The sequence below is a fragment of the Rhineura floridana genome, chromosome 1 (genome assembly GCF_030035675.1).
Source record: "Rhineura floridana isolate rRhiFlo1 chromosome 1, rRhiFlo1.hap2, whole genome shotgun sequence".
Classification (NCBI taxonomy): Eukaryota; Metazoa; Chordata; class Lepidosauria; order Squamata; family Rhineuridae; genus Rhineura; species Rhineura floridana.
The window spans coordinates 29,406,431-29,420,734 of NC_084480.1; the positions used below are offsets into that span (position 1 = coordinate 29,406,431).

Genomic DNA, 14,304 nt, shown 5'->3' on the forward strand with positions numbered 1-14,304 from the left:
GTTGCAGGAACTCTGGGGGAAAGTGACCACACTATACTTGAATTCTTGATTTTAACAGAAGCAAAAGCCATACACGCACACTGGACTTCAAGAAAGCTGATTTCAATAAACTCAGAACAATTATAAGTACAGTTCCATGGCAAGCGACCCTAATGAGAAAAGGAGTCCAAGATGGGTGGGAGTTTCTAAAAAAGGAAATTCTAAAAGTGAAATAGCAAGCAATTCCAACAAGGAAAAAAGGGGAGAAGCAGCTGAAGAAACCAATGTGGCTTCATAAAAAGCTTAGAGAGGACCTGAAAACAAAAAAAGGACACATACAGGAAGTGGAAAGAATAGGGTTGCCATATTGCCCGGTTAGCCAGGTTTTACCCGAATTCTATGCATGCCACCCGGCACCCGACTAGTCCTTTAGGTGGCCCGGATTCTCAGCTTTAATTTAAAAAAAAAATTAAGTTTCTAGGTGGTCCGGTTCTCGAGATATATACCGTCAGGCGGCGAAGTAGGAGGATGTGGATTGGAGTTCCTCCGTCGCCTTAACATTTAACATTTACATTTAACATCAATAACATCAATTAATATCTTTAAAACATCTCTGAAAGGCTCCTGGACCATTCTGGATTGTGTGAAGGGGTGAGCAAGCGCGTTGTCTCCCCCTTTTTTAATACCATCCTGTGGAGATCTCCCCGTGCCTTACCTGTGGCCGGCGTTTTTACTTTGGGCCGGGAGGCGTTCCCGGTTGTGATTTTTGCCTCTTGCTTGGACTGACGCTGGCTTTTCCGACGCCATGGTTGCTGTGGCCTGGGGCTTCGTTACGGCCTGCCGCCTCCTATTCCAGCTGCGGCTCTTCGGGGCGCTTGGTTGCTGTTGCTGTTGCGGTGGCTGGTTGGCTGCGGGTGGCCCCGTCCGTTGTGGGTGTGGCTGTGTTTGCTGGTACGGCGGCTGTGTCGCTTGCTGCCTTCTTGCTGCGTGCCGCTATTGCTGTGCCTGGCCCGGACGTTTCTGGTGGCTGGTGTTTTTGCGCCTTCGGGGCCGGCGCTTGGGGCCGTGGCTTGGATTGTTCTGCTGCTGCCGCCGCGGCTGCTCGGTGGGGCGGATGTTTCCTCGCCGCTGTTGTTGCGGCCTATGCCCGTCGCCGCGGCCCATTGGGGCGTCTTTGTTATCGTTGCCGCTGATGCGGCTTGCGCCCGTTGCTGTGGCCGTGCTGCTGCCGCCCTTGCTTGGCGGCTTAAGGACATCTTGCTTGGACAGGAGAGAGTGACTGGCAGCAGGAGTTAAAAAGAAGTGCCAGCGAATGGAAGCGAGTTCCTCCAACGTCATCTGGATCAAGGAAGTCGGAGGCTTTTATTTTATTTTATTTTATTTTATTTATTTTTCATTTTTTATTTCAATTTTGTTATTTTTTTATTTTTTATTTTTTATTTTTTATTTTATTTATTTATTTATTTATTTATTTTTATTTTATTTTAATTCATTCTATATATTTTTATTTTTTATTTTTTATTTTATTTTATTTTATTATTATTTTTATCTTTATTTTCATTTTGATTTTTTTTAATTTTAATTTTAAGCTAATTTTAGGGGTGGGGGGCCTGCCTGATCGGCAGACGGGGAGGGGGACATGTGTAAGCTGGAGGGGAATAATGTGGGGAGCCACGGTATCGTGAGGCTTGGCAGCAGACCCTGGATGGGCGGAGGTGGCAGGCCACGCCAGGTTAGGGGAACAAGGGATAGATGTATTGTACCCATCCCTTGTTCCGGGCCTGCCCTAAACCAGAAGATAACTGGGGGATGTAAGACTCCATCCAATCTTCGACTGCTGTTGTATAACGCCAGGTCTGTAGTTCAGAAAACATCACTCATCCATGATCTTATTTTGGATGAGCATGCAGACCTGACGTGCATTACGGAGACCTGGCTGGACGAGGCCTCGGCTCCTATACTTGAGGCCATGTGTCCAGCGGGTTTCCGATATGCACAGCAGCCGAGGATTGGTAGGCGGGGAGGGGGTGTGGCAGTTATTTATCGAGAGTCCTTGGTTTTCGCCAGACCTCCTCTCCACGTGACCAAGTTTGTTGATTGTATGTACTGGAGGTTGGGACCAAAGGGCAGTTTAGGAATTCTGCTGATGTACCGCCCACCCCGCTGCACGGCAGACTCCCTGGCCGAGGTGCTCGAGATGGTCGCGGCTGTACGGTTGTTTACCCCGAACTTATTGGTTTTGGGGGATTTCAACGTGCATGCCGAGGCCATTCTCACTGGAGCCCCTCGGGATTTCATTGAAACCATGACTTCATGGGAACTGCACCTAAGTAATATGGGTCCCACCCATGTAGCCGGCCATACCATTGACCTTGTATTTGTCGCGGGAGAGAAGGAAAGTGATCTGAAGATGGGGACTGTTTCTTCTAGCCCTGTGTCATGGTCAGATCACTACCTGGTGAAATTGGATCTCTCTGTGCCGCACACCCTCCGCAGGGGACAAGGACCTATTAGGATGGTCCGCCCCAGACGCATGATGGAGCCTATTGGATTCCTAAATGCGCTGGGTGATCTGGAGCTAATTGAAGGCCACCCGGTCGAAGCCCTGGTGATGGAGTGGAATAGGGAGATCACTAGGGCAATAGACCGGGTGGCACCGAAACGTCCTCTTCTCCTGAATAGAACTCAGACTGCACCCTGGTATACACCACGGTTACGCAGTCTGAGGCAGGAAGTGAGACGACTAGAGCGCCGATGGCGGAAATCGTGCACTGAAGGTGATCGGACACTGGTTAGAGCGGCAATAGTGGCCTACCAGCGGGCAACAAAGGCAGCAAAGAGGCAATTCTTTGCTGCCTCTATTGCGTCGGCAGAGTGCTGTCCCAGGAGGTTGTTCCAAGTGGTCCGAAGCCTGGTCGGTCCAGTAGCACAGGAACCTATGGAACAATCAAAAGCCTCCTGTGACGCATTTGTTAAACACTTTGCCGATAAAATCGAGCACCTAAAGGACAAGATTCCGTACGTCGTGGTTACAAGTAGAGGTCCAGAGGCGGCCAGTTGCAATCCGGTCTGCTGGGATCGGTTTCAGCCTCTTCTCTCTGATGAAGTGGACAAGGTGCTCTCTACTGTAAAACCAACCACTTGCTTACTTGATCCTTGGCCTTCATGGCTCGTTATGAGCTGTAAAGAGAGACTGGGCAATGGGATCAAGGCAATGGTAAATGCATCCTTGGAGGAGGGTGTAATGCCATTGCCCCTCAAGGAGGCAGTGATAAGACCTATTCTGAAAAAGCCCTCCTTGGATCCCCAAGATTTAAACAACTTTCGCCCAGTCTCCAATTTACCGTTCTTGGGCAAGTTAATTGAGCATGTGGTGGCAAAGCAGCTACAGACACACTTGGAGGAAGCAGATTATTTAGATCCTTTCCAGTCGGGCTTCAGGACTGGACACGGAACTGAAACAGCCTTGGTCGCTCTGGTGGATGATATGAGGAGGGCGTTGGATAGGGGAGAACATACCTTCCTCGTCCTCCTGGACCTCTCAGCGGCTTTCGATACCGTCGACCACGGTATCCTGTTGAGTCGCCTGGAGGGACTGGGAATTGGAGGCACTGTTTTACAGTGGTTCCGTTCCTATCTCTCCAGTAGATATCAACGGGTAGTGTTGGGGGATGAGGTTTCAGACCCTTGGCCCCTCAACTGTGGTGTGCCACAGGGTTCTATCCTCTCTCCCATGCTATTTAACATTTATATGAAACCGCTGGGAGCCATCATCAGGAGTTTTGGGCTGCAGTGTCACCAATATGCGGATGACACGCAGCTCTATATCTCATTTAAATCTTCACCAGAGTTGGCTGTGGATACCTTGTCCAAGTGCCTGGAGTCTGTAAGTGGATGGATGGGAGAGAATAGGCTGAAGCTGAACCCCGATAAGACTGAGGTATTACTAGTGGGGGACAAGGGAAGGTTGGGTGATTTTGACCTGATACTTAATGGGGTGAGTTTGCCCCTGAAGGACCAGGTCCGCAGTCTCGGGGTCATTTTGGACTCCCAGCTGTCTATTTTTTTTTTTTTTTAATAATTTTTATTCAAATTTTCATACAACATACAAAACTAAACATTCAAAGACAAAAAACAAAATCAAAAATAATTGAACAAAAAAAAAAAATAAAGAATAAAATATTGACTTCCCATTTGTCACATATCAAATCAGTTATAAGTCTATAATATATAACAATCCTGTCTCTTAAATCATATTATAAAATCACTTTCCTCCAATAGTTATCTTACTTAATCATCAGATCTCATAAACATTACTTTGTTCTTTCCACAAAAAGTCAAAGAGAGGTTTCAGTTCTTTAAGAAATATATCTATCAATTTTTTTCCAAATAAGCATATCAATTAATCCATCTCATTACTAATTATAATAATCTTATTGTCATAACCATAGTCAAAATAAACATTTCAAACAATCCGTCTCATCAGAATCTGTTAGGTTCAATAATTTCAATAGCCATTATTCTATTGTCCCTATTAGTTCCATCTTCCATCTTCCATCTTCGATAGTCCTGTTAAATCCAGTAATTTCAGTGTCCAATCTTCCGATAGTCCTGTTAAATCCAGTAATTTCAGTGTCCAATCTTCCGATAGTCCTGTTAAATCCAGTAATTTCAGTGTCCAATCTTCCATTATCAGTATTCCATAATAATCTTGCTGTCATAACCATAGTCATACAATAAGAGTCTGATGGGAATTACCTCTATCCCAAATATTATCTTGCCAACCATTCTGAATAGGTTGCTGAAATACTGCTGTAAGATCATATCTCTGTTCTTTTTTTCAAAATGCACTGGCTCATCTCTTGAAAGTTTTTCCATTGTCACATGGCTGCAGTTAATTCCATCCATCACATCATTCCAGTCCAGAAGATTATCCATGCCATTGATAACTTTCTCTCTAGAATCTTCCTTAGTTTCTTCAGAGATAACATTAAATTCCAAACAATAGATTTTATTTCTAAAATCCATAAGCTTCAAATCTTTTTCCTGTTCCACGTTTGTTCCAGTCTCCAGGGTCTCCTCTCTCACAGGGACCCCTATTTCTTTAAGCTCCTGTGACATTTTGCTCAATTCAATTATTCCAGTCTCCAGGGTCTCCTCTCTCACAGGGACCCCTATTTCTTTAAGCTCCTGTGACATTTTGCTCAATTCAATTATTCCAGTCTCCAGGGTCTCCTCTCTCACAGGGACCCCTATTTCTTTAAGCTCCTGTGTCATTTTACTCAATTCAATTTTCAGCTCCTTACAACCCTGTCGCAGGTCTTTTTCCTGTTCCACGTTTGTTCCAGTCTCCAGAGTCTCCTCTCTCACAGGGACCCCTATCATTTTGCTCATTTCAATTTTCAGCTCCTTACAACCCTGTCGCAGGGTTCGTTTCGTTATCTCAATTTCATCCATTATTTTCTGAAACATAGATACTTCCAGGTTCTCAGCCACTTTCTTAATTGCCATTTTAAAAGAAAAATATAAAAGAACCACTTCTTATTTCAGCAACAATTGGGTTAATACTCCAAACTTGGTGACATCACAGCGTAAACAGAACAGACAGCCTTATCTCTCCATGCTTAAGTAAACAAAATGCAGTTCCCAGGATCGAAACAATTAATGGCGTCGTGAGAAAACAGATTCGTCAAAATAAAATGAACTAGGAAAAAAGTAATCTCAGACAATATAATATTCTTCAGAATAAAAATCAGGAATAGAAATCCCTCTTCCGTGTATATCTTTAGGGTGCAAATCCAGGACAGCTTTTTGCAACAAAAACAGAGATAAGCTATTAATTAGTGAATAGCAGAGAGAAGTTATGGCTCCCCGGTGAGATGTCAAAAACTGATCAATCTGGCAAATCTCTTTTAAACAGCAACAATTTAAGTCAAGTAAAAGAAAAATATAGAAAGAAGGGTGCTTGCCTGTTAGTGCGTTCTCTCTTTGAAGAAAAGATGAACGTTCGCTTTATCAGATAGAGCTTGTTGTTAAAAATCCGTCCCACCTTCGTCGGCTGGACCTCGTCCCACAAATTAATGAGATCTGGTCGTCCCAACAAAAATAGGCTTTGAGGTTAATCTCTTCGTTTCTCCCTACCCGGGAGAAGTTTAATCAGTCAAAAAAAAAAAAAATCTGACTGATATATCTGAATAAGCTTCTTTTGAGGCAGGAGCCCGTCTCAAAAGCAGGCACAGGCTAAGTCACCCTTCCCGGAAGGACTCCCAGCTGTCTATGGAGGCTCAGGTTTCTGCAGTGAGCCAGGCAGCTTGGTACCAACTTCACCTAGTACAGAGGCTGCGACCCTATCTTCCCATACATCTGCTCCCACGAGTGATACATGCCCTGATCTCCTCTCGATTAGACTACTGTAATGCGCTCTACGTGGGGTTACCCTTGAAGACGGTCCGGAAACTCCAGCTGGTACAAAACGCGGCGGCACGCTTAATAAAGCAGACCCGCCGCCGCGATCATATCACCCCAGTGTTGATTGAATTACACTGGTTGCCAGTTGTATACCGGGCCCAATTCAAGGTGTTGGTTTTAACCTTTAAAACTCTATACGGTTCCGGCCCAGTTTATCTGAAGGAGCGCCTCCAGTATCACCAAATATGCCGCCAAACAAGATCAGCCTCACAGAACCTTCTCTCGGTCCCACCGACTAAGACAGCTAGGTTGGTGCGGACCAGGGAGAGGGCTTTTTCGATCGTGGCCCCCACCCTCTGGAACTTACTTCCCTTTGACCTTCGGCATGCCCCCTCCCTACTGACTTTTCGCCGAGCCTTGAAGACCTGGCTCTTCAGGCAGGCCTATGGGATCTCTGGGGTGGGTTAGGTTTTACATTGTATTAATGTAAGATGGTCTTCAGATGAGATGTTATGATATTAATAATGTGATGATTATGTATATGAGTAGATTGTATTTTATATTGTATTTTATATTGTAAGTCGCCCAGAGTGTCCGTTCAGTCGGACAGATGGGCGTCTGCTAAATAAAATTTTATTATTATTATTATTATTATAAAAACGTCAGCCGCCCCCCCGACTGTTAAATCTTTCTTTAAACAGTACTGTATAGCACTTCGTAGCTTTAACCCTGCCTGTTCAGGATTGCAGCCAATCAGGGATTGTGTTTCAGTTTCATTGACCTGAGGCAGTGTCTAGAAAACAAAATGGTGGTTTCACCCTGTTTATCTGAAAATCTCATAAATTGGGTAAGTATATACATTTCAGGTGTTTTTCCTCTTGTGTGCAGGAGTCAGATCTTGGGCAGTGTTTTGAAAACCTTCCCAATGCTTGCTTTTTGTAAAAGCAATGCTAATCCCATATGCCCAGAGTAAATCCCATTGAATTCAATAGGACTTACTTTTGAGTAGACATGGTTATGAATGTGCTGAAAATCAATGGGACTTTGGAGTGAATGTAAAAAAGAATTGTGTTTGTGCCCTCCAGTCCTATTTTAAAGCAAGTAGGCAGGGCTTACTTAGGTATTACAGTTTTTATGCTGTAGGAAAGTAATACTGATTTTTTTAAAGCTAATACTGATTTTTCTGCAATGACCAACTGGTTTGACAATAAACTATTATATGGGCTGTATGTATTTATACATCTGCAGTGTGTGCGTGTATGGAATCTTTCCAACACCCCTGTGAGGTAGGGTTGGAAACCAAGGCAGCTCACAACAAGAAATAAAGCCATTTAAAATCCAATAACCATAAAAACAAGTATAAAAACAGTTGCAAAACAGTGTAAAGTGGCATGATTCAGAATTTTGGGTTGTGTGAATGAAGTTGCTTATCACTTAAAGTTGCATTTCTGTCCCTGTTTGAGTAAGCCCCACTGAATACACTGGGACTTGCTTCTGAATAAATAAACCTAGGATTGCACTATAAATATCTTTACAGTTTGTGTAAATAATAAATATATTTGATAGTCATGCTTTTATATAAATATTTCTTCATTTATCATATTTTTGGTTGTGAGATGCTTAGTTTTCTGCCTTACTCATAAGAATCTTGTTGTGGTTGGTATGGTATTACATTTAGGAAAGTGTTACTGCCTTTTGTGTTGTTTTTTCCCTATTTGCATTTCACTTATCTTTAACCTCACTCTGTTACAGCCATAGAAGCAACAGCAGCATATGCAAGATAATTAACTCCCATTAGTGATAAGAACAAGAATTTATAATTATTATTTCAATTAAAACAAGAGGCTTATCAATAATTTGAAGAGGACCAGATATTTATTTTCTTTCTGAGCCCAGGACTGGGTCTTTCATGATGGGCGGGGGGGGGGGCAGAGCAGGAGAGTAGTCGATAAGACAGACATCCTGGCATTGGTAATCTAATTAGCAAGGTATGTGTGGGGTTGTTGCATACTTCCAGGCCCAGTTTCATTTTGAGTATGGAGGTGGAACCTGTGTAGATGTGGTTGATCAAAGGGAGAAGAAATTTTGAGTTAAGCAAAGCTCTGCTTTTATAAAACCTAAGAACCATACAGATACTTTGAATGTCTGAGTGCCTGCACCAGTGGAATACTGGAGGAACTTGTAAAGCTTGCTGCAACAGTATTTAGAACTGAGCATGTGGTGTGAAAGACTCCTTTTCCTAACATTTTGGCTTCTTGTTTTTCTCCACCCACCACATCTTTGAAATATATCGTATATGGTTAACTGTATTGTTGCCCTGACTTACTTTATGTTTGTTGCTATTTTGTGTTTTTATTATGTTTTTATATTGATTGTGTATTTTTATTGTTTTTATTATATTTGTAAGCTGTGCTGAGCTCTGTTTTTAACAGCAAAAGGGTAGAATATAAATTCTCTTAATCAATTAATAAATACTCCATAGTGTTGGAAACTAGAGTCTAGGCATTTAAGGCTAAAAATGTTGCTTTTAAAAAAAAGATTTCTCACATCTTTCCCCAGTTTTTGGTGGTAATTCCTAGGCACAAAAACAAAACAACTGGACAATCCAAGTATTAATATGCAAATATTTGCATAATATGCAAATAATTTGCAAATAATTTGCATAATATGCAAATACTTTACATAATATGCAAATTAACCTGTCCGGATTTGTGGAACTGGAATATGGCAACCCTAGGAAAGAAGGCCAGGCCTTAAAGGAAGAGTAGAGGCAGGTATCACGGAACTGCAGGGATGGTGTCAGGAAGGCTAAAGCTGAGAATGAGCTGAGGTTAGTAAGGGATGCCAAAAGCAACAAATAAGCTTTCTTCAGGTACGTCCATAGTAAAAGACAGAGAAAGGAAATGGTAGCACAGCTACTCATTGAGGATGGCAAAATGAGAACAGATGACAAAGAAAAGGCAGAGGTGCTCAATTCCTACTTTGGCTCAGTCTTCTCCCAAAAAAGGGTCTATGACCCTCCCAGGAAACATGTAGTAGAAGGGGCAGGATTGGAGCTTGAGATTGATAGGCAAATAGTCAAGGAATACCTAATCACTTTGAACAAGTTCAAATCGGCAGGGCCCGATAAACTGCATCCTAGAGTATGGAAGGAACTGGCTGAAGAACTCTCAGAACCACTGTCTATTATCTTTGCGAAATCATGGAGGACTGATGAAGTGCCAGATGACTGGAGGAGAGCTAATGTTGTCTTATCTTCAAAAAAGTCAGAAAGGAGGAACCGGGGAACTACAGACCAGTCAGCCTAACATCAATCCCTGGAAAAACTCTGCAGCAGCTTATAAAGCAGTCAATCTATAAGCACCTTGAAAACAATGCAGTGATTACTAGGAGCCAACATGGATTTATGAAGAACAAATCCTGCCAAACTAATTTTATCTCATTTTTTGATCAGGTAACCTCTCTTGTAGACTGTGGGAACGCTGTGGACATAATATATCTCGACTTCAGCAAAGCTTTTGACAAAGTGCCCCATGATATTCTGATTAGCAAGCTAGCTAAATGTGGGCTGGATGGAACAACTATCAGGTGGATCCACAGTTGGCTCCAGAATCGTACTCAAAGAGTGCCTCTGAATGGTTCCTTCTCAAACTGGGTGGAAGTAACGAGTGGGGTACCAGAGGGCTAGGTCCTGGGCACAGTGCTCTTTAACATTTTTATTAACGACTTGGATGAGGAGGTACAGAGCGTGCTTATCAAATTTGCAGATGATACAAAATTGGGGGGCACACCTAATACCATGGAAGACAGAAACAAAATTCAAAGGGACCTTGATAGGCTGGAGCATTGGGCAGAAAACAACAGAATGAAATTCAACAGGGATAAATGCAAAGTTCTACACTTAGGAAAAAGAAACCAAATGCACAGATAAGATGGGGGATACTTGGCTCAGCAATACGACATGTGAGAAGGATCTTGGAATTGTCATTGATCACAAGCTGAATATGAGCCCACAATGTGATGTGGCTGCAAAAAGGGCAAATGCGATTTAGGCTGCATTAACAGAAGTATAGTTTCCAAATCGCGTGAAGTATTAATTCCCCTCTATTCAGCACTGGTTAGGCCTCATCTTGAACACTGCATCCAGTTCTGGTCTCCGTGCTTCAAGAAGGATGCAGACAAACTGGAACAGGTTCAGAGGAGGAAAACAAGGATGATCAGGGGACTGGAAACAAAGTCCTATGAGGAGAGACTGAAAGAACTGGGCATGTTTAGCCTTGTGAAGAGAAAACTGAGGGGAGATATGATCGCACTCTTCAAGTACACAAAAGGTTGCCACACAGAGGAGGGCCGGGATCTCTTCTCAATCGTCCCAGAGTGCAGGACACAGAATAATGGGCTCAAGTTGCAGGAAGCCAGATTTCGATTGAACGTCAGGAAAAACTTCCTAACTGTTAGAGCCATACGACAACAGAACCAATTACCTAGAGAGGTAGTGTGCTCTCCGACACTGGAGGGATTCAAGAGGCAGCTGGACAGCCATCTGTCGGGAATGCTTTGATTTGGATTCCTGCACTGAGCAGGGCTTCAGACTTGATGGCCTTATAGGTCCCTTCCAACTCTACTATTCTATGATTCTATGAACTTGTCAAGGATTATCAATACCTTAGCACAGTCATTAACCAAAATGGAGACAATAGGCAAGAAATTAGAAGAAGGCTAGGACTGGGGAGGGCAGCTATGAGAGAGCTAGAAAAGATCCTCAAATGCAAATCTGGATAGCTGAACACGAAAGTCAGGATCATTCATGGTATTCCCAATCTCTATGTATGGATATGAAAGTTGGACAGTGAAAAAAGCAGATAAGAGAAAAGCAACTCATTTGAAAAGTAGTGTTGGAGGAGACCTTTGTGCATACCATGGATTGCAAAAAAGACAAGTAATTGGATGTTAGAACAAATTAAACCAGAACTATCACTAGAAGCTAAAATGATGAAACTGAGTTTATCATACTTTGCACACATAATAAGAAGACATGATTCACAAGAAAAAACAGTAATGCTGGAAAAACAGAAGGGAGTAGAAAAAGAGGAAGGCCAAACAAGCAATGGATTGATTCCCTAAAGGAAGCCACAGACCTGAACTTACAAGATCTGAAGCGGGTGGTTTATATAACAGATGCTATTGAAGGTTGCTGATTCATAGGGTCACCATTAAGTTGTAATCAACCTGAAGGCACATAACAACAAAACCTGTGTACACAATAGCTGAGCTGAACAAATCAACAAGTGTGTACTCTTTCACACAAATACCTGTATTGTGAGTAGTGACATGATGTCATCACACCTAATTTAACAACGTATCTAATAAGGGGCAATTCAGCACTAATTCGCCAGTCATGTTGAGCAGAAAAGTAGTAAAATGGGATCAACCTGCGAACAAGATACTTTTAATTAACATTGGAAAGGACCTTTACTGAATGGAGCTTACTCAATAAGTAGACATTTTGGAAGGATCTGGGCTACTGAGATGGGCACTGCTGCCATCATATTGAGCTAGATTAAGTACTTGCTTAAAACCACCCTTTGAATTCTGTGCCAGCTGATTGTGGGAAAGAAAAGGAAACAATGCATTGGCATGACTAAAGAAAGCCTTCATCGACCTGATGCCTTGTTTTGGACTACAATTCCCATCAGCCCCAGCCAACATGGCTGTGCTGACTGAGACTGATGGGAGTTGTAGTCCAAAATCTCTGGAAAGCGCCCAGTAGATGGAGGCTGACTATGGAGCTGCAACTTCTCACCACTTTATGGGATGATTTAATGGCTTCCTGGAAGGCAGCTGATGATGTAGCTTCTGTGTTTGATTTTGAGCCCCAAAAATACGGGATTCCAGAATAATCTTTCTCGTGTCTCTTGGAAGACTCTTTTTTACTATACGAACGTATCAAGGGTGTTAAGTCTGTGTAGTAATCTGTTTTCAGGTCATCTTCTTGATGCTTCACCTGTCAAGAGAGATCCAGAAAATCATGTGTGGATTAGAGGGAATGGTAGAATGAAAGCTGGTAGCACACAGCACAGTGGATGAAACATGATGTTTTGCCAAATTGTTTTAAACATAAATAATGTGAAAAGGTTCCATTTTTTTAAAAAAAGTCAGTATTTACAAAAGAAAACAAAGTTACAATGCATTTCAAAGGAAAAATATAAATCACTGCGCTCTTCAGAATTTTATACCATTTATATAGAATATTACATAGGTCAGCTAGTCTAGTGTAGTGGCTAAGAGACTGACAGCACAATCCTAAAATGTCTGCTCATATGTAAGTCCAACTGAATTCAATGGGGCTTGCTCCCAGATAAGCAGGGTTAGGATTGCAGCCTGAGCTATCTGTCAGATAATCTCCAATTTGAATGTCTGCCATGAACCCACTAAGCTGTCACATTCTCAGCTTCAGTCACCCTATCTGCAATTGGGGTGCTAATAATACTCACTTACCTTACAGCCGGAATAGGGAACCTATGGCCCTCCAGGTGTTGCTGGACTCTGACTCTCAGCAGCCCCATGGCATGGTCAAAGGTAGGGGCATTTTTCAGCTGTGGTGGAGAGGATCCTGGGTCTTTTGCAGCAGACCTCTAGCCTCCTGTCCCTCCCTCTCCTTTTTAAATTTAAAAGATTGTTTTTACTTTTACTTTACTAATGCAGTAGCTGGGTGCACCATGTTAATTTCACCGAGGCTTCTCTAAATGCAAATTAACCTATGCAAATTCCATGCAACTTTGCATCATGGGCCTGTGCTCCAAGTGCTTTAAGCACCTATCAACTTTTGGAATAAGCAACAGTCTTTCATTAATACCCACTGGACTGAGAGAAAGAGGTCCTTTCTTTCACAGGAAGCAAACTGACTTAGACCAAGTTGGGCCATTTGTCTTTCTAGCTTAGTGGCAGTGGTTCTGCAGGATTTCAGACAGGGTTCTCTGCCAGCCCTACCTGGGGATGCTGGGAATTGAACCTGGGATCTTCTGCATGAAAAGCAGATGCTCTGCCACTGTGCTATGCCCCTTTCCCCAATGGTGACAATACAGCAAGAATGGAGAACCTGTGGCTCTCCAGATGTAGTTGGACTCCCAAGTCCCATTCTCCCCCTCTGGCATGGCCAATTATTAGAATTATATGGGAGAAGTAGTCTAGCAACATCTGAAAGGCCACATCCCTGCAGCACAGTCTAGGAAAACCTGGAGGAAAGCCTGGGGACCTCAGTCCATCCTCTGACTGGGCTCCCTTTGCCAGCTGAGTTGCTAGCCCTGCAGAAGGCCTTGTCAATCACCTGAAAGCTGATGGCCTCGAGGTTTGCAGGCACACGGAATGTGCTCCTTTTGTCTTTGCTCACCACCAGGACACAGGTCCCCCCATTGAAAGAAGAGTCGAGGACTTCCCCTGGGCTCTCTCCTGCCAGAATATGGTATCTAGAGTGAAATGAAGCAAAGGATGATTAGGCTATACAGAACTAAGAGGTGGCTTTTGTTCTTGGCTCATACCAAATTTGTTCTTAAGCGGTCACTTACAGATCATCAAAAAGAAAAAGATAAAAAAAGGATTTACATGCCAATTTCATATGTTAGCTGATATGTACAGATGCAAATGTAGACATTTGTATAATTTAAATAGAAATACAGTATGTCTTACAATAATGTGAATGCTTTTGACTGGGTGTCTGTGTGCCTGCTCAGTCTGCAGTCCAGGTGCTAACTGCGGATGGGGACCTGCAAGATCGCTGCTCTCCTCTTTTAAGGCTCTTTATCTTTAAGCGAAATGTGGACTGGGCGGCCCTTATAAGAGAGCATTTTCTATAAAGTAGGACTGATAGCCACCCACATTTGTACACCTGTCTGCCTTATTTTCATATGTATGTAAAGC

At 42.9% G+C, this 14,304-nt stretch overlaps 1 protein-coding gene across 7 annotated transcripts in view; it reads right to left on the reverse strand.

Moving 5' to 3' along the window:
• LOC133380240 (complement component C6-like) overlaps window positions 1–14,304 on the reverse strand; it is a 51,649-nt gene that overhangs the window by 28,467 nt on the left and 8,878 nt on the right. For all 7 annotated transcript variants that reach the window (XR_009761391.1, XM_061617110.1, XM_061617125.1 and 4 more), the window contains exons 6-7: window positions 13,715–13,853; window positions 12,191–12,391 (exon numbers count right to left, since the gene is read on the reverse strand). Coding sequence is in view for 6 of the 7 variants with exons in the window: in XM_061617110.1 (XP_061473094.1) it covers window positions 12,191–12,391; window positions 13,715–13,853 (340 nt within the window). In the remaining variant the exon portion in view is untranslated. The remainder of the gene's footprint in view (window positions 1–12,190; window positions 12,392–13,714; window positions 13,854–14,304) is intronic.